General features: G+C 36.1%; 1 protein-coding gene across 21 annotated transcripts in view; it reads right to left on the minus strand.

The window, feature by feature from the left end:
* PARD3 (par-3 family cell polarity regulator) overlaps positions 1-20,318 on the minus strand; it is a 664,605-nt gene that overhangs the window by 203,728 nt on the left and 440,559 nt on the right. For 10 of the 21 annotated variants that reach the window (XM_042991413.1, XM_042991410.1, XM_042991407.1 and 7 more), the window contains 3 exons: positions 16,366-16,517; positions 15,275-15,319; positions 9,554-9,781 (listed from right to left, as the gene is read on the minus strand). In XM_042991413.1, coding sequence (XP_042847347.1) covers positions 9,554-9,781; positions 15,275-15,319; positions 16,366-16,517 — 425 coding nt within the window. The remainder of the gene's footprint in view (positions 1-9,553; positions 9,782-15,274; positions 15,320-16,365; positions 16,518-20,318) is intronic. The other 11 variants (XM_042991418.1, XM_042991417.1, XM_042991414.1 and 8 more) reach the window with 4 other exon arrangements.

A 20,318-nucleotide genomic window follows, 5' to 3' on the forward strand; every position in this document is an offset into this window, starting at 1 on the left:
ACACTAAATTACAATGCAAGAACTAATTATAAACTTATATTTAGATAATCTATTTTAAATGCTGTGTTTTACATTTTTTTCTCTTGAATTTTGCTCATCTTTAAAGATTATTTGATTTCATTTTGCAGATAGCCTACACAAGGGAAGATGATTATCTTCTTCCAAACAAATAGAAATTTCTATTTTTGCCTAACATTTCTGTCTATTTTATCCTGCTCCATACACTGAAGTGTGCCACGTGATTATTTATAAAGGTAGATACTGTTAGGTTTTTCCTTTAAGAAGGTATAATGTGAAGATGCTTATGTCTCTTTAATGCAGCATAGTCATTCTGCAATTAAAACACACCTAATTACCATGTTTTCAACAGATGCAAATGCAGCTCAATTAAAATTCTAGTCCATGTTATAAATTAAGCTACTTAATTCTGCAAGGTATCATGTAAGGACTGGGTCACCAAGAAGTTTGGAAAAGATTGGGCACTTATATGTTAATGATTATGGAGAAAATGACTTTAGGTTTCAATTGAAACTCAAAGTTCTGAAGCTCATGCCATAAATAAACACTTCTATCTAGTTATCACAAACATTTTACTGTCAAAAATTGACTCTAAATTACATGGTCATGAGAGTCTTTTCTCCCCCATTGAGAAGCAATGCTACTGTTGATACTGTAATGATCTCTGTGGGTTGCTTATCCACAATACATTCCCCCTTTCTCTTTCCTAATAGAACTCTGATCGTGTTCAGGAATGCAATCTAGCTCCAAGGGGTTAACTCAGTAATATACCAACCTATGGGTCCCTGCTGCTTGATTTAATGGACCAGTGTTACTAGTCCAAGAATGGCCCCATCAGCCATGCTTGGGGAGATGGCTCACTCCCCTCTGTTGGATATGGACAGGAAAGTAAAAGGTCTCTGGGCCTTGCAATTACCCTCTAGATAAGCTGAGTTGTGGATATTGCAGCCAAAAGGACAGGAAGATGTTGGGTCTTTGCTAATACCACTGGGCTATGAAATCAGTAGTCCCCAAAGCTGCCCAACTCCAGAGCTCAGCAATGAAGACAGTGCATTTCCTCATGGTTAGAGCTGGTCTGCGTTGGATTTTCTACTAAACGCAGCTGAAAGCATCCTAACAGGTACATTGTGTAAATCAAACTTTAGAGCAGCTGTGGAATATCTACAGTCTATCACAAGTGTAAGAGTTAGCAGTTAATGTACAGCTGGGTAGCTGTGACAACTTTGCTAGAATTAAATGATTTGTTCAGACTTCCTACTAGAGATAAATAAATTGTTCAATAGATAGAAACAGAGAAATACAAAATGAAAATGATAATATTACTTCTTAATCATCAGTAAATAAGTTCTTTCCTCTGAGGGCACAGCTCAAAGAAGCATCATTAAATATTTGTTGAGTGAATGACAGAATGATTGAACAAACAGCCAATCACATGAAAAACTATCCTTTACTGCTCTCCATTTAAGAAGGACTACTGTAGGTATTAGAAATACCTAATGATAGGATCACATACTCTTAATTTAAAATTTATTTTAGAAGACAAACATTTAAATGGAATAATTGCACACAGTATGACTAAGTCTTCAGAATCTATCTTCTTAAAACTTAAAATGAGTAAGATACAATAAGACATTAGTAATTGGAAAATTTCACTGGACTTAGCAAATCCAGTGACCCCTACCAACTTCTATGGATTAATCTTAGGTAACAAAACAAAAGCAAATGTAATAAAAATAAATTGAGGACTGTCAGACTCCCAGGCACTGCAAAGTCTTACACAGGATTCAAGAACTTTGGGGATATAAATATTATTTCTGTTTCTTATTTAAGTTGAATATTTTGACTTTGGAAAGGAAGAAAGATGTGGAAAATGAACAGCTAGTGATACAGATGGTGTCGAATAACAGGATCTGCTTTTCTGGACTCTGACTTTTAACATTAGAATGATGAGCTCTTGGCAATGGAAAAACTTAGCTTTTTCAGAATGTTTAAAAAAAAAAAGCTGGCATGAAGAATGAAACATGAAGAATTAAGAAGCTTTTATACTCAAAAGTGGGGTGGGAATAATAACTTACATGATGAAGAACCAAGAATATGACCGTGAAGACAGATGAAGGAATCATGTGACATTCAAAAGTGGTATCAGAGAAGTGCTTTCAGCAACTGGGGGACAATTTAAATAGTAAATAGATGATTCCAAAAGTGCTCTATTCTATATGTATATTCATTTCATTAAACAAACAAACAAAACAGCTCTGTTTCTGTTGGAGTGAGGAGTGGGTAGAAGGGTAAAAACAATTAAGATGGCTCTTCCAAAGAATTTAAGACTTATACTAAAAACCATTCTTTGCTTCTACTTTATATTCTAAACTTCTCTTTAATCATCCCTCCAAATGAAACAGGTAAAATGCTCCTGAAGATACTGGTAGAATGTCACCTCCATTATCCTTCCCTTCCCGAGAGAATGCTACAGAACAAGTACAATGAGGGTCATACCCTCAATTTTCTGAACCCTTGCACATTTCCTTTTGGCATCTAATTGATTTTTACATTCAAATGATGGTCCACAGTGGATATTGCTTCCTCTCCATGGGGACAATGTACAGTGAAGCTCCAGGCTTTCCTTTCAACAGACCGAATGGATTGGCTACACAACCAAAATGGCAGCACTCACAATTCTGTTGGAACTTCCACTAAAAATTTTACTTTTAATCAAGGAGTGAGCTTTGTGTCAACTGTATATTTTAACAATATATAGAAAATTATTTACAGTGTCAAAGAAAGAGATTCCAGGTCACTGCTCTGACTCTTAAGGATGTGTGTGTGTGTGTGTGTGTGTGTGTGTGTGTGTGTGACAAAATACAAAATAAATAACACAACAATGTACAAATGTATAAAGTAGTAAATGGCTAACAATGCTCTATTTTGCTATTTATTGAGAAATCAAAATGACTGTCCCCCAAAAGCCAGTGTTCTTAACTACCAACCAATCCATATTGGGGAATCCACAAAAATTTCTTGATGCTAAAAAATGCTTTACAGTAAAAAGTCTCAGAGACATTCTGTAAAATCAGGGCTTTAGAAAGTCAAGGGAAGACTAGATTGCTTGGGAAACAGTTTCCTGAAGAAGTAAGATAGTCTAATGTATACATTTGAAGGCAGGGGCAAAGTCAAGGATAGTAAGAAGATACACTTCGTGGAGAGTGCATGGTCTGGACAAGAACGAGCATGGAAGCTTGAAGTACTCGGAGAATAAGAATGTGATTACAGAGTTTACTCAGCAAATCTAGAGACAGCAGGACCAATTAGAAGATCCTAACAATAACTTCAGATATTAAATAATGAGGATTTCAGTTAGATTGAACAGACGGAGTGAAATTAGTAGATTTCATGGGGAAAAATTAAGAAAGCTTGGTAATGGAGTGATTACACAGTATGACGATGATTCTAAGTTTCAGAGCCTGGAAGTGCTAATGAGAAAAAAATCACATCATCACCATCCATCTTTCTGTGTGAGATGCTAAGCGTGTAAATGCATTTTCTTACTTTTCTCTGGCATTGCCAAGCATCATTACTCACCTGGATTATTTCATTACTGACATATAACTGATTTTCTTGCCACTGACACTACTACTTACCATCCCATCCCTGATAACCATCCTCTATCCTACAACTCCAGCACTCCTACTAAATGTTCTTTAAGGTCCTTAGTATAAAATGCAAATAATTTAAACAAGGTTGTGATCTGTTTTCCATTTTCATCCTAAATCTCATTCCTCATTATGCTGTCACCTGCACTATATACATCAACCTTAATCCAACTATGGCAATCCAGGAAAGGTCACTGCTCATGATGTTTCACATTCTCCTTATGCATTGCAGGTGTAGACCACTCTAGCAATGGCAGTTATCTCTACCAATACCTTGTCTGGGAAGCCGTCTCCCCCCTACCTACCTATCTGCTCTAATTCCACGTAGGCTAAGTGGGGAGCCCAACTTTTGGTGCCATGGTAACCTGTGCACTACAATGACCCTTAACCACATTACTTCTTAAGTATTGGTTTATCCACTGGGTTGGACTACCCTGTGCCCCGCAGGACTTTATAGCCTAAAAATCAGATTTTAGGTGCCACAACTTATTAACACACACTTAAATACTTTAAAGTAGTTTCAGTGTGAGAGGCTTTCCCATTTGGAAGTTTAACCTTCTAGAAAAATCACAGGACTATGAATCAGAAGTATGTACTCTATGATTCAGTTTCCCAAGTATGCTCTTGGCCAACTATTTAAATACTTTTTCCTTATCAAAAAGTGTTTGAAATGAGGATTCTATAATTCAAACACTTCCTATGTGACTTTTCATTGTACTTTTAGCTTAAGTTAATTTTCCCCTATGGAAAGAAATGTGAGGAATAGCTTTGGCTACTTCACATGCTTACAGCCATACTGCATTGAGAAACTTCCTAAAATTAATCAAAGCTCCTTCTCTTCAATTGCAGATGATATTTAAGTATACAAATTGGCTTAAAGGCTGGGACAGGCTATTCCTGTTCCTAGCATTTCAGAACAAAAATTTTTAGAGATCAGCATCCAATTGTATATATTAATCAAATAGGAAATCTTTTACAAAGTACTCTTTGAAACCCCTATCCTGAATTTTGTCACAGATTTTCTATTTTCTAATGGGTTTTGCTTAAGATAAAATTAGGCCTAGTTTGCATATTTTGCTCAAATAACTAGTGATGAAAAGTGGCTAGCCGTGTGTGGAATTGATGGTAGAAAAGTGAAGATATCAAATACAACATACTGTTTTATAACTAATAAGCAAAAAAAAAAAAATTACCCTAGAATCTCTCATCTTAGCTGATTTACTACCATAAATTTACCTTCTTCAAATCTCCTATGGCTAACCTAAGTTATGTATATTTTAGAGCAATGTCCTTTTTCATCTCCTGAGAAGAGTGCTATAAGAAAAGTGGGCAAGCTACTCAAAAGCAATTTGTCTACCATGGCTTGTCTGTTCAAGCCATGTAGTTTTCACGTTTAAAATTACAAACTGCATCTATCTTAAAATCAATAGGTACAATTAATAAGACAGTATTTGATTTCATTGTGTTTCACTTCCTGACCCCAACAAAAAGCTGTTACTGTACTGATAGTAAGACTTACAATTTGGCAACTTTTAACAGAAAAAAAAAAAGGGGGACCATATATTTTTCAAAAAGAAAACAAAGCAATGTTATTGCATGTATTTTCTTGGTAGCAACAGAAACTGATTTATTATGGGGGATGCAGAAGCCACTTGCTGAGATCCAGGCAGGGTATGTAATTTGCATAGAAAAGGGAGCAGATTGTAGATGCCCTGACCTGTCAAGCACAGGTAGGGCCTCAGAGATAATGGGTCCCAGAATACAAAGCTCCATCTTGATCCAGACAGACACACACAACATGGTAAGGCCAGATGGATTAAATGAGAGACAAAAACGCTGGCTTCTGCCATCTCCACAGGAAGAACGTAAGCGTTACAGAAGATGACAGATACCAGATACCACATGGAGGCCGCCCCAGTCTCTTGGCCCCCATTGTTGTGCCCATGCCATGATTTCGACACTGCTGAGAAGAGGCAAGCCTGTTCTGAGCCATAAAATATATTCACCAGGGAGATGCTCAACCCAACTGACAAGAGCAACCAACCATGCCTATGCCTAAGCATCTTACTTGTGAAGAAGAAAAGGGATAACTTGGGGTAGATAATAGGAGACTGGGGCAGTGCTTTAATCCAACTATGGCAACCCAGGAGCTGTCTGTCCTGGCCACGGGCCTTGGCCCACAGCCTTCCAACAGCAGCCCACCCTCCATCTCCACACATCTCAGGCACACCAATAGAGTAACAAAGGGACTGTCTGTAAGGTCAGTGGTCCTCTTTTCAGAGCAATGTTCCATAGTGAAAGGGCATGTTCATCTCCCCCGGTGGCTGTAATGGAGTCAATACCACAGCACAAGAAAGCACCCTCTGCTAGAATCCCACGGAGCACGGACAATGGCGGGATACTAGACTCCCTGGCAATGAGGGACAGCGCGCTCAACAGCAAGGATGTGGAGGACAACCAGAAACAAGAAGGCGGATCCTGGGAAGCCATAAGGACAGGAAGTATGCAGACCAGGCCTTGAGAATCCAGAAGCCAGACTGTGAAAAGGACGGTGTTTAGGGAAACAACGGAAGAGCTAACTGAGCTGGTCTTTCTCACAACTGGAGCCATAGAACACCTTTTCATATCCAGTCATATGTAAAGGTGTCTAATGATCACCAGCAGTAACACCAGACCTGAGGGACTTTTTTTTAGACTTTGCTTAGGCATCACAGGTCTAGTACATGCAGGCTCAGTGTGGAAAACAAACAGGAATGATGAAATGACACCACCATCCCTCTTACTGCATACTGAAAGTCTCTCCCCCCTTCTCTCCACATGCACACAATGGTGCTAGCTAAGCAGGAGCTCACTTATTGATGTCACGAATATTCAGAGTCCTGTGATTTGCCAGACCCCGTGCTTAGTTACACAGGAATAAAACAGTCATGGTGATGTCGTTTTTTGTGGACCCTATAGAAGGTGAGAGAGCCTAGCAGGCAGGAGTTAGATAGGTAAGTGAACAGGGACACAAAATCATGGAATGTTACAACTAGAAAGGACCTCAGAAACCATCTAAATCATCTGAACCAGAGATTTTCAAGGCTTTTCTAAAAACATTGCAAGCTACCCTTTTCTAATATTAACATTTACAGAGAACCACAATGTAATAAAAGTGACTTTAAAAACCCACAAGAGTTAAGGCAACAGAGTGGGGACAGCAGGGTGAAGGGTGAAGCTGGTGGCTCTGCAGAGTCCCTGCTACTCAGCCTCCCCCTGACTTCTGGACCCCTCCAAAACCACAGAGCCTCCCCTCCTGACCAGGCGTCACAACGCACAGTTTAAAAAATCCATGACCCCATTGTCCAAATCTTCAGTTTTACAACGAGGAACTTAATGCTCAAGCCTTTTGGGTAGTTTGACCAGAATCCCAAATTCATCAGAAAAATGTGGACAAGGACTCAAGTGGCCTGAATTCCAGTTCAGTGCCTGCTGTAACTCACTGACAGGGTCTCAACAGCTCACATTGCAAAAGTTTGAAATGTACAACAGCTGCCTTTTTTTTCTTTTCTGTTTGTTTTTTTTTTTTTTTTTGGTATCCAGATTTCAACAGACCGGTCTGGGGGAAAAATTCTAAAATCAGGACTTTTGGAAAACACAGCACTCTGGTTGTAGGTATACACATTCACAAGACTCTTTCTCTTGTCCAGAACTTCAACTTTGGTTTATAAAACATAATTTGTCTATTTGCTGAATGAAAAGTTGTAACATAATGTAGTTAAATCAGTTATTTCAAATTAGAAAAGGAAACTAAATTTTATATAGGGACAAATTTAGATCCCTATCTACACTGGTGAGAAACTCTGAAGGCTGTCCCCATTACAATTAAAAACATGTCTTATATTGAGATATATTCCATCTCCTGATGCATTTGAAATGAGTGGTATATATGAGAAAATTACATTTTATGAGTGAATTTAAACATTTTAACTAGAACAAGGAAAAAGTTCAAAACCATCATATATTGTAGAAGCTTAAAAAAAACATTGAAGGTTCAAAGTACTATATCTCTTATTAAATACACCCCCAGGACACACTGAGGCACGATGCTACCATAGGAGGGCTGCACAAATGATACTGGTTAGGATGGAAAGGAACCACAGAGACAGTGGGGAAAAACTTAAAAGGGTGGAAAGCTCATAGGACTCAGGATCTTGGAGCCCAGACTTGGCAGCAAAAATAGGAAATATGTTCTTCATCTGGCAAGAATAGGCTGTATACATTTGAAATCACTGACTGGATGGAATGAAAAAACTCCATCCAGATTCAGATGAGGAATTAGGTAAAGGGTCGGAAAGGCGCAGTGGGGTATAGCCATCCTCTCCCCGAGTTTTGCTTGGCGTGCTACATCATGGCCACAGTATCCATCTTTCCAAACACACTATATGTGCAATAGGCAAAAACTACCTAATTTTGCTTTAAACCTCCTCAGAATGTGGGGCACCTGGGTGGCTCAGTCAGTTAAGCGTCTGACTTCAGCTCAGGTCATGATCTCATGTTTCGTGGCTTTAAGCACCACGTTGGGCTCTGTGCTGACAGCTCAGAGACTGGAGCCTGCTTCGGATTCTGTGTCTCCCTCTCTCTCTGCCCCTCTCCCACTTGTGCTCTTTCTCTCAAAAATAAATAATCATTTAAAAAATATATAAATCTCTTCTGAATATGATTTTTATTTAAAAATCATTTTCTTCCCCACCACAATCTTCCTTAGGCATTTGTGACAGAAGCAGTTCACCCAACAGTTAAATTTCACGTAAATTACAATCCACTTAAATTATCTCTGGTTTCTGCTTGAACTTTTGTGCAGTGGTATCTCTAACTTTTCTAACAATGGATAGATGCATAGAGTCATGTTTGAAGTTAAAGACCAAAAGTATAAAGTAGTAATTATTAACAATGTATACTAAACAACAGTTTTTACCATTAGGATTCTTAAGTCTTTTCCCTTTTAAGTAAATATACTGCAAAGCTTTCTTTGCAGAAATAAAAATTTCCTGATTTTTAAAACGAACAGTTATTTTTATGCCATGAATGTTTAATTATAAAGATAGCTCCCTGAAACATGTTAATATAAATGCTACTTTTTTCTCAATATTCTATGGAAAACATACTGCTCATTTATATTAGCCTTTGACTTTCAACAATCTTGCCTTAAAATATTTTGCAATTTTCAAATACACACATATACAAATATCTTGCCAGCTCAGATCAAGGAAAGCAAGAGTAATTCATAAAAAAGAATAGGTTTTCAAAATCATAGATTATTACATATATTTGCTGGAGAGATCACATTATAGCAGTGGTTTTCAAACATTTTGGTCTTAGGATAGCTTTAAACTCCTAAAAATTATTAAGGACTCAAAATAATTTTTATGTGGATTATCTGTAACAGTATTTACTGATCTAAAACTGAGAAGATTTAAAAATATTAGTTACTTTATAAAAAACAAAATTAAAGGTTAACAGAAATTATGTTTTCATAAAACAAGGACTGTATTTTCCAAAGACAATGAGTGAAAACAATGGCACTGTTTCACATTTTAGCAAGTGTCTTTGCTATCTGGCTGAAAGACAGATTCTTCTATCTGTTCTGCATTCAATCTATTGCAATATCTAAAGACTTGTCTCTAGAAAACCCAAGGCGTATTTGTGAGAGAATAAGGGTAAAAAGATAAATGACATCCTATTATTATTATTATTATTGTTGTTGTTGTTGTTGTTGTTGTTGTTGTTGTTTAGTCCTCATTGATCCCTCTGGTACCTGGAGGGGAACCCTGGAGCATACTTGAAGAATTGCTGCTCTGTAGAGCTGTTTGTAACTGCTATTCTTTCAGAAATTATAAACTTACACGTCTCCATGCCTTCATCATCATCATCTACTGCAGGTTTATCATAAGACTTGTCAATGGCAGCTCTGAAGCTCTCATTGCATCCCCTTCCTCTGATTATTCGTGGCCGTGGGCGGTGGAAAGGAATATCCCCATTCAAAGTCACCTCAGCAACTGCTGTCTGCAGACTCTCTAGTGAGCTTGACTTCTTCAGACCCAGGGACGGTCCTACATCTCTGCTGGGGGAACCTTGGAGGTTTACAAAAATTAAAACGTTAGTTAGAATTAATGGTAAAAAAAAAAAAGAAAGAAAGAAAAAAGAAAAAAAAAAGAATCGGAGGTGAAACTGATATCCCTGAATATCTACAGATTGCGGAAAACATCAGGGACATAAATAAATTATTCACTCAGTGAGTTCTAAGGTGTGGATGGAAATGTTATAAAAATAAAGGAATGGTAAAAAAAATAATAATGGTAACTATTTTTAATTTTTCCCAAATATATATTAAATTTGGTTTATTTTCTCTATCTTCTTAGGAAAAACTCTAAGTTATTAGTCTCCATGTTTAGCTCAAGAGATAAAATTTTGGTCAAATCATTTGCTCCAAGTATGTAAATAATCTAAAAGAAGCAGAATAACCCAGAGCTCACTTGATGAGAACGCTAAGGTAAGCAACCAACAGTAAGCTCTATAACTTAACAAATCATTTTTTGATAGTTTAAGATTATTTACAGTAGAAATTAAACTTTCATCTCAGTGAAATCTCTTCCGCATCGTACTGCACGTTCACACAACTCAGTAGGTAGAAAGAGCCCAAAAGACTACATGTCACCAACATAATTAGGGCACCCTGGCAACAGGCAGGAACCTGAACCTGGGAAATATTAATGTTCTATTGGAGAGAATGATGGAAGATTTGAATAGAAACAAATTACATAAGGGCTCTCACTAGAGAGAAGTATAGGAGAGACCACGGAGTGGAATACAAGTCCATATATCTACAGGCTTGGGAACAATATCTGCTTGTGAAACAAGCAATGATCAAAAGGAAGAAGAGTTCACAATTAAGAAAATTTCACTAGACTGGCAGGGGAGGACTCAGGGAATTAAGTTGGCTCTGTTTCTTGAGGATATAGGGCAGGAAGGCCTGAGAGAATACCAGCAGTACCAAGCTTTAAAAGGCAATCAAAATGGATTTCTTTAAGCAAGAAAGACAGCCTCATCCATCACTGCCTGACCTAGCACTCAAAGGCAGATGAAGTTGGCCTCTCGATGACTGAAATACCAGCTTGGTACCACCGCCTGGGCAACCCAGGTTTTAGAATTAGCTCGTCACTTAGACTGTTAAAAAGACAGGTACAAAAAAATGAGAAGGTAGGAGAGAGCAGGTAGTTTCTCTCTACATGGGGTCATCAAGCACATATGTTCATCAATAATTAAGGAGTAGCCTGGACATGTTATCACGTAGAAGGCAAATAATTATGACACAGGCTTTGCATGGCTCAGAGTACAAAACAGAATAAAAGATAAACTGAGAGTCAAAACAAGAATTATCTTTTAAAGATTCATTTACATCTTGCACCTAATTTTCGCAATGGGGTAGCAGTTGTTAACTTAGAATAAATATGTCAAAAATGTAACATAGGCAGAAAGGCAGACAGATGATTCTAATGAAGAAATAATATTCCATCAATTATTGTGCTTGGAAGAAAAAGATGATTTATTGAACTTTCTCAGTGCAGGATCGTATATATTTGATTATTTTATGACAAAAATTCACATGAATTGTTTCTTCCCAGGATGATCAATCTTACTTTTTCTCTTGATAGGCAGTATAATTTTTGACAAGTTCATGTTCTAATACCCTAAAAGTCATGTCACAAGAAGGAAAATGAATTTGGTTCCAGAACTAAACAAAGAGTAAAAAATCAAGGAGTCAAACAGAATAGGAAAAGATCACTTGTGGGCAGGGACGTTTACTTTATACTTTCAAGAATTGCCACTAGGAAAATCTTTCTCCAAATAAAGCATATATATCAATTTTCATAACTACCAGTTGTATTTGAGTTCTATAAACTCTGAGAAGGCAAATATTTGACACTTTATTGGGAGAATATAGGACATTTGTATGTACATATGTATGTGTGTTCATATCTATCTATCCATATTTTTCCAATAAAGATTTCATGCTTCATGTAAAGATTTTCATAAAAACATCATTTTTTTCTTCACAAAACGTTAGCTGTACTCAAAGCACTAAACATTTTAATAATGAATTTCAGAAATCGCATGAGTATTTACTACAATAAATGTATATCTATATATAATGCATATAAATATTTATGTATGTATATATAAATACATATATATAAGTGTATGTATGCATTAAAATACATAAACAAAAGCAAATCTGGTAAAAAAAAATGATGAAACTGTAAATAAACAATAGATATTCTGTAAGCATAATTTAGGAGTTACCTATCTACTCTTCTCTCTGAAATTTTAACACTGTATTATAACATGTTCGTGATGATGTGTATTGTGTAGACAGGAAATCAATGAATTATTGCATCTACATTAATGTATGGTTGAAAATCTTCATAGTAAAAAGTTATACAAAAAGTCAAAATTTGTAATGTGTGAATCTATGAGGGATCAGCAAACCATGGGCCAAATCCAGAGAATCCATTTGTTTGCATGTATTCTGTGGCTGCTTTCATGTCACATCTGAACTAAGTAATTGCTACAGAGACTGGTCTGCAAGGCCTACATTATTCACCATCCAGTCCTTTACAGAAAGAGCTTGCTGACTTTTTATCTGTAACATGGATATCATATATTTAAGTATGATATTTGTCAAAGAAACTTTAATGAAAGTTTTATTAAATAATACCTTAAGATCCCTGAATGAGGGCTACCAAGACCCCTGACATTATAAACTTAGCACTTTATTAGTGGTGAAAATTAAAGACGTCTTTATATAAAGTATGGGCTAAAAATTAGTTTTAGTTACACATATACACACACACACACACACGCACACATATCTTTTAATTGTAAAATAATATTCTAAAGCTCTTTATAAATCTTTTGGGTCATTAGGATACTTTGGTTATTTTTTATATTCAAGGATTAAACTGTTAGAAACCCATGGGGCATCTGGGTGCCTCAGTCGGTTAAGTGTCCTACTTCAGCTCAGGTCATGATCTCATGGTTTGTGAGTTCGGACTCCACGACGGGCTCTGTGCTAACAGCTCAGAGCCTGAAGCCTGCTTCGGATTCTGTGTCTTCCTCTCTCTCTGCCCCTCCCCCACTTGTACTCTGTTTCTCTCTGCCTATCAAAAATACATAAAATGTAAAAAAGTAAAAAATTTAAACTGTTAGAAACCCAATTCTCTTCTTATTCTTGTTCTCTCTTTTCTTTCATGAAGAAAATCCTCCCCTCCTCCTGCCCCAAATATCATAACAGATCCTTAAATCCAGAAATAGAGGGGAAAATCATAATCATACTATTTTTCCTAGGCCTATTTTTCTATTCCTACCTAATACCCCACTTGCCAAAAAAAAAAAAAAAAAAAAAAGTAGAGGATGTCTTTTGCAAGGGCGAAGGGAAATGGAATTCAATTTTCATTATGAAAGGCTTATGGCTAGACAGATGATCTATGCTAAAATACCACTGTGACTCTACCAAAAACCTTTGGACTAAACTGTAAAATCATGATCATCTTAGCAATTCAAGTGAAGTGAAGAAAAAAAAATAACTGAAAATCTGTTCACTGTCTAATACTGCAGGGTGGAAAAGATCCTTGTTAGATATTTTATTCATGTAGATTTAAAACCGATAGACTAAAAGGTACTTTGGTGTCTATGCAATAATTTTTTGTCACAAGCTTTTCCAGTTTACTTTGGTAAGATAGATTGTACACAGTGGGGGGTGGGGGAGAAAAAAAGAAAAAGCTCTTTTTATCTAGGATCTAACATTTTAAAACACAATAAAAACACAAGATTCAATTAGATTATAAAATCTGCCTTCTCTCCATGAACATTATTTTATGTTTTCAGTTAAACTCTGGATATCTGGATATCATCATTATTTTTTTTTTTTAATTGCAATAATGGTCTTTTCCTTTTAGTGGAAGTTAGTTAAATAAATAATTTCCTGACTGTACCTGACTGGCGTAGCATATAAAGTCATGTTCTTTAACCTGAGCAGTGTGAGTTGACTTTTATGAACATTAATTTGGACAGGGCTTACTTCTTTAAAAGTATTGAATGTTATTAACTCCAAAACTAATTACTCATTTGCATATATGAACTATCAAATAGTTTTTCTTTAGCCCTGTTTCAGAGTTTGAGTGAATTTTATGTTTGATCAGAGAAATAACTACATAATAAGGGCTGAGGCTATAGTTAATTGCCTTGCACTATAGTTAATCCTATGATTTATTGGATGTAATTTTCACAATCTATCTTTTTACTCTACAGAACACGAAAACTTCAACCATGTCCACAATAATCTTTACACATGTATATAGATACATATTTTTTAAGGCTAAAATTAATTACTACTGCAGGTCAAAAAGGTGAATTGAAGCTAATTAGTGCTAAGTGATATGACTACATCATACTGGATCTAGAATAATTAAAACACTATTCCAAACTTATAACAACAAATCATAAATGTGCCATTGTACAAAATACATTAATTATACATGAAGACTTTCCTGTGATTATTTTCCTAATATAACATAAAAAGTAAAATCTAATATAATGAAAAACTCAGTTCAATATAATCCATTGATTCTACACAATGGCAGTATTTTAAACTTATTATTATTTTTTAATGCTTATTTATTTCTGAGACAGACAGAGAGAGAGGGAGAGGGAGAGAGAGAGAGAGAGAGAGAGCATGGGCATGGGAGGGGCAGAGAGAGAGAGGGAGACACAGAATCCAAAGCAGGCTCCAGGCTCTGAACTGTCAGCACAGAGCCTGATGTGGGGCTTGAACTCAAAAACCATGAGATCATGACCTGAGCCAAAGTTGGAGGCCAAACCGACTGAGCCACCCAGACACCCCTAGGCAGCATTTTAGAAGCAAGCCCTAATGAGTTAAAACAAAAACAAAAACAAAAACAAAAACAAAACAAAACAAAAACCTTTGAAATAGGTTCATGTCAAGATAAGGAAACTTATGCATTACATAGTCTAACTCAATGTCAGACAACTACAAGCCAATTCTTGCATCTGAAGAAAAACTGAGGTTTTCTGAACAATGAAAGACAGCAATATTGGATTCTGTCATAGAGTGAAAAATATTTATATTTCTGCTATTATCCTTCAAATCAAAATCACCAGTTTGAGAACCATTGTTTGGATATCAAGCTAGATACCTAGTAAATGACTTAGACACTTAAGAGTTTACTAGAAGAGATACTGTTCTCAGGATTTTGATTTTTATTTAATTGCAACAAAACATTCCTATACAAATATAATTAAAATCTAGGTTGTTTTAGCATTTTTGATACACTAAATTATATTTCCATTTAGTATGTACTACCCTGATAAATTCCTTCTAACAGGAAATTTTTCTTTTCTTGTACAATGTGATTTCCTAAAAATGAAAACATCCGCGCAAGACTGGAATATTTATGTTTACATTCAATATGATTGGCAGCTCTATAATTATGATCAGCTCCTTGGACCACAGTTTCTATGGCAACAGTCTAACTGTCCATTCTTACCTGCTTTCTGGTCATCCACTGTATTGAGTTTAGTCTCGTCAGCTACTGTTAAAAGGTAAATGTATACTGGTTAGCACAGTTAGTCCCCACAGCCCAACATGCTTCAACCATTCCCGGATCTTTCCAGTTAGGTGATCATTCTTAGGTAATATTTCATGCAAATAATATGAAACATCAAGCAAACATTCATAATCAAAAAAAGGGGGGGAAAGCAGTGTCTCCATGCAAAATGCCAGTCATTTCACAGACACGTGTGTTATTTATAAGTTAGCATATCATAATTAGCCAAGGCAATGCATCGCCAAATTTTTGTTTTATGCATGTGATAAATTAATGCTTTTAGTCTTGAAGTACAAACAGCCACCAGAGAACAGCATAAATAAGTTTCAGCTGATTAACAAAGGTTTTTAAAATCATTTGATCGGTTTATAGATATAATTAATTACTTTACTTTTTTGTTTGCTTTTCGGTGGATTTGGATTTAAAAAGAGACACTACCTGATTGGTGTTTGATTGAACAACTATGGTTATTTTCCTCCTCTCATTTGCTTCCAAACACTTTCTACAATAAATATTCTCCCAAATTATTACTTCAATTAAATGCCTTAATTATCAACACAGAAGAGTTTCTATTAAATAAACCTTAAAGAATAGCAACGAAATGAAGTATATCATGAAGTAACCAAATTCTAGACATGGATTGAGATAATGGTTTCTCTCCAAAACTTCTCCTTCTAGTTCAAGAATCCCACAGCCAACCAAATACGATTTCAAAAAGTTGGTTTTAAACATCCAAAATGTTAAAACACTTCATCTTCCAAATAAAGATGCATGAACATAGCATGATATGCATGTGTTTGTTTCTTTGATCATCAGGAAAACATATATTTTAACATATTGCACATTATGTAAACATGCCACTTATGAGAAATATGGTTATCACAAACTCAGAGAAAAACTAATTTTTGCCAAATTGCCACATTTAGTTTTTCTATTGCTTAAAGTAAACAGACATGTGTTTGGGACTATCAGTTTTAATCCGAAAGCATCTAAACCTTATTTAGATAAAGATTCATGGAGATTGTACTCACTACCTAAATCCATGCTTTTTGATTTTCGCGTTTTAACGAAATCCAATTGACTGGCATCTGAAAATTGCTTTGTGCGTTTTTCTGACATACTCTGGCGTCCAAATCCTTCTCGTTGAAAAGCAAGAACTGGATCAACATCTGGACTCAAAGAGCTGGTATGAAGAGAAAGAGAAACATAAAAATATTTACTAAAAAGGAGGACATCCAACTTCAGTAAAGATCATATATGCCCACATGTGAAAGTTATGTATATGCATATTCCCCAGAAATGCTGAAACAAAAATATAGTCCATTAAATAAACAACAACGAAACAACTGTGGCTGAATAGGAGGTGATGGGAAAATACAAAATTAATTTAAGTGTAAAGTCATTCTTTCTCCATGTGAGTTCTCTCCTCCCCTATTTCCCTCAGTTTCTTCACTCTGTTCCCTAATACATCATTATTTCTAAGTGACTATCAAAAATAAGCCTGGTATATTTTAGAAAATGGAAGGATTGAATATCTGTGGAAAATTTTCATAAATGAATACAAATATTGACAGCATACAAGGGGCTCTATGAATTGTAATCAAATAGAAGTTGTAAAATGAGTATGTCTTTAATCTTGGATGTCAGAAATGTAGAAAAAAACACCTTTGTGGCAGGTAGTTTCATGAGAATGTAGTTTCTCAGCAATATTTATTCAATGGAGAAGAAACCAACACAGCAAATCTTTATGAGAACCTATTGTAAGGTGTTGTTCTGGGTACCAAAGTCAGGAAAGGAAAAGAAGAAAAAGGTCTCTGTTCTCTACAAGTTCCTAACAAAAATACTACAACAGAAGGACCGAGCCAATGCTGTGGATGCACAGATGGGAGAATGAACAGTACTGGAGGGACACAGGAGACCAGATGACATTTGATTTGGGTGACACCAACACAGAAGTCCAAGCAGAGATGAGGAGGCACACAGCAAACCATTGGTAACAGGACACAGTTGGAAGTGGAAAGGGATGACACAGCATCACTCCCATTCGTAAAATATCTGTGAACACTTTAAAAAGGACCACAAGGCGGGCATGTGGGTGGCTCAGTCAATTAAGCATACAACTTCGGCTTCAGTCATGATCTTGCAGTTTGTGAGTTCGAGCCCCTCGTGGGGCTCTGTGCTGACAGCTCAAGAGCCTGGAGCCTGCTTTGGATTCTATGTCTCCCTCTCTGTCCCTCTCCAGCTCATGTTGTCTCTGTGTTAAAAAAAATTTTTTTTTAAACACTTCTAGGTGTTCTGACCAGAGTTCATACAATAAAAATGGTTTTTCTCTATGCTGGGCACACTAAGTCAATCGCTCTTTTGTGTCAGCGCCCTGCCACCTTCCTTACCTGGCCAGGTAGGAGAAAATCCTTCCACAGTTAACTAAACACACTAAGAAGGTCAGTGGCCACTGCCACCATGCCAGCAGAGTTTATGACAGCCTTCCTTATGTTTCTGATGGAAGCAAATTTCTCTCGCTTTTATGGCCGTAGAGAATTACCATCCACACAGGTAAAGGAAGAGTGATCTGGTTTGGATATATATCAAAAATGTAGCTGCAGTTTACTGTGCATGAAATGATAGTTGGCTCTTAGAGAAGAGCTAAATCCAAAATTGTGAAAAGAAAGACATCAAGGAAAATGCTTTGCTGTCAGGTTAAGTGACCTGAAATGTTTTGAGCCTACTGTATTAATAATGCTCAATAAAGAGAATAGCAGCCTTATCCACCTTAAGAGACCAATAAGGGAATTCAAGGACATTATGTAAAAGCCCTTTGTAAACTGCAAACCACTATGCAAGGTAAGTGATTATCACCCCACAAAGACTATCTCAAATTATCAATATAATACAAATTATAACAGAGATGGGGTCCTTAAAAACACTCAAGGATTCTGAACAGCCTTTCCCAATCTTTTCCACCAAGTACAGAGTAGGGCCCCTAGGATGACACAAGATAGGTGCCCCTTACTCAGAATTTAAGGAAGCACTTTCAGGCTCAGGCAAGTTGAGGGTCAACACCTGACAGTAACTCCTTCCCTACATTTTGTATCCTGGTCATTTGGCTTGTCTCACCCTAGTCCTGGCCCAGGTATTGAGAAATGAGAAGATGTATCCTACAGGCCCTGAGAGTTCACCAAGAACAGTTTTATTTTGTAAAAGACTATGTTATATCCTAATAAATGTTTTCTTCTTTGTACTGTACGCTTAATCTTTTCATTTTTAATATACCATATTTTTTCTGTAAAACTTTGAATAAATTTGGTGTACTAAGAAAAAGGGTCATGTTTATCTTGAAGCCTTCAGTGCCCCTCCAACATATCACTATGATTACATACTGTGTATACATATATGTGTGCATGCATGTAGGTATTTATAGCTATAGCATACATAATATATATAATTACATATTGCTCATATTTCTTAAATTGATGTATGCTTATATATTATGCTTATGTAGTAGTAGTCAGGTACTACTATGCTTACTATAGTTTGCTTATAATTTCCAGAGCACATATACCCTAATTAAAAGATACAGTCCTAGGGGTGCCTGGGTCACTCAGTTGGTTGAGTGTCTGACTTTGGCTCAGCTCATGATCTCACAGTTCATGGGTTGGAGCCCTGGGTCAGGCTCTGTGCTGACAGTTCAGAGCCTGGAGCCTGCTTCGGATTCTCTGTCTCCCTCTCTCTCTGCCCCACCCCCTTCTTCTCTCTCTCAAAAATAAATAGACATTTTAAAAAGTAAAAAAAAAAAAAAAAAAAAAAAAAAAAAAAAAAAAAAAAAAAAAAAACAACAGTAAAAATAAAATGCTAAAAAAAGGAAAACTATAGTTCTAAAAGTAAAAACTAAAAAGCCATAGAAGAACTATGATGCAATTTTGCAAGAGCAAACTTTACATTATCTATTTTCAATAAGAATAATTCTTTCATATGTTGAAAGCTGATCTTTTCAATATTCTGCTCATGAAATACATATTTAATAGAAACTATTGGTAAAAGCTTGTTCAAAGAAATACAAATTGTTGGTACTAATGTTACGTAAATACCACACATCGGCATATTTTTTAAACTAATGTCATATCCTTGGAATGATGTTGTCACTAAGATTAGAATTGCCGGTTTACCTTGTTTCTCCTTAAAAACACTATTAATGTTCCCTGAAACAATTAATGGAGTGAAAAAAGTATATTCTATGTTAACAAATTAAAAGTTTAGCCATTTTACATATTTAGCCTTCCACAATTGTGCAGTGAACTGTAAACATACACAATTTAAAATGTCAAATGAGTATGTGTGTTAATAAGTCTTAAAATAACTAAATATTTTTAAACCATGACATAATTAATTCTTCCCTATCAATATACCCATTAAACTAATTTCAGACACAATAAACAGTACACTAGAATATTTAACAAGTTAGATTGCAAAACTGACAGCTGATTCTTTAAAGAATGTAACCATACCCTGACCCCCCAACATTATTAAAATTCCAGTTATTAATCCTGTCTTATTGCCCTTTTGTTTTCATAACATTTTCATCAAGGATTAGGGAGATATTGTCAGGCTGGAAAAGCTTACATTTTCTGCTGTGATTCAGAACAGCTGCCATTCTTGTTTGGATAACCCTTCATTCATATTCCTTTCCTTGCTCCACTTTCCCCACAGCAAAATCGCACAAGTCCTTACCATTTTATGGATGCCCTTAGAGAAATTAATGCCACAATCTATTCCTGCTAGTTACCTATTTATTTTCACCAATACAGTGCTTTCTAAGGCCCCAAACAGATCTATTCCTATGGCCACCTCCACAATTCTCATCACGGTGGAGATTCAAAGGCTTTGTCCCTAAGTTGAATACTGCAAATATCTAATCCTTACTTTCCCTGTTGTTGCTTTCACTTTCAGAAACAGATACAAACTGCAGCAGTATGTGGAACAGCATCTG

This window comes from Panthera tigris, chromosome B4 (assembly GCF_018350195.1).
Source record: "Panthera tigris isolate Pti1 chromosome B4, P.tigris_Pti1_mat1.1, whole genome shotgun sequence".
In the NCBI taxonomy this organism is placed as follows: Eukaryota; Metazoa; Chordata; class Mammalia; order Carnivora; family Felidae; genus Panthera; species Panthera tigris.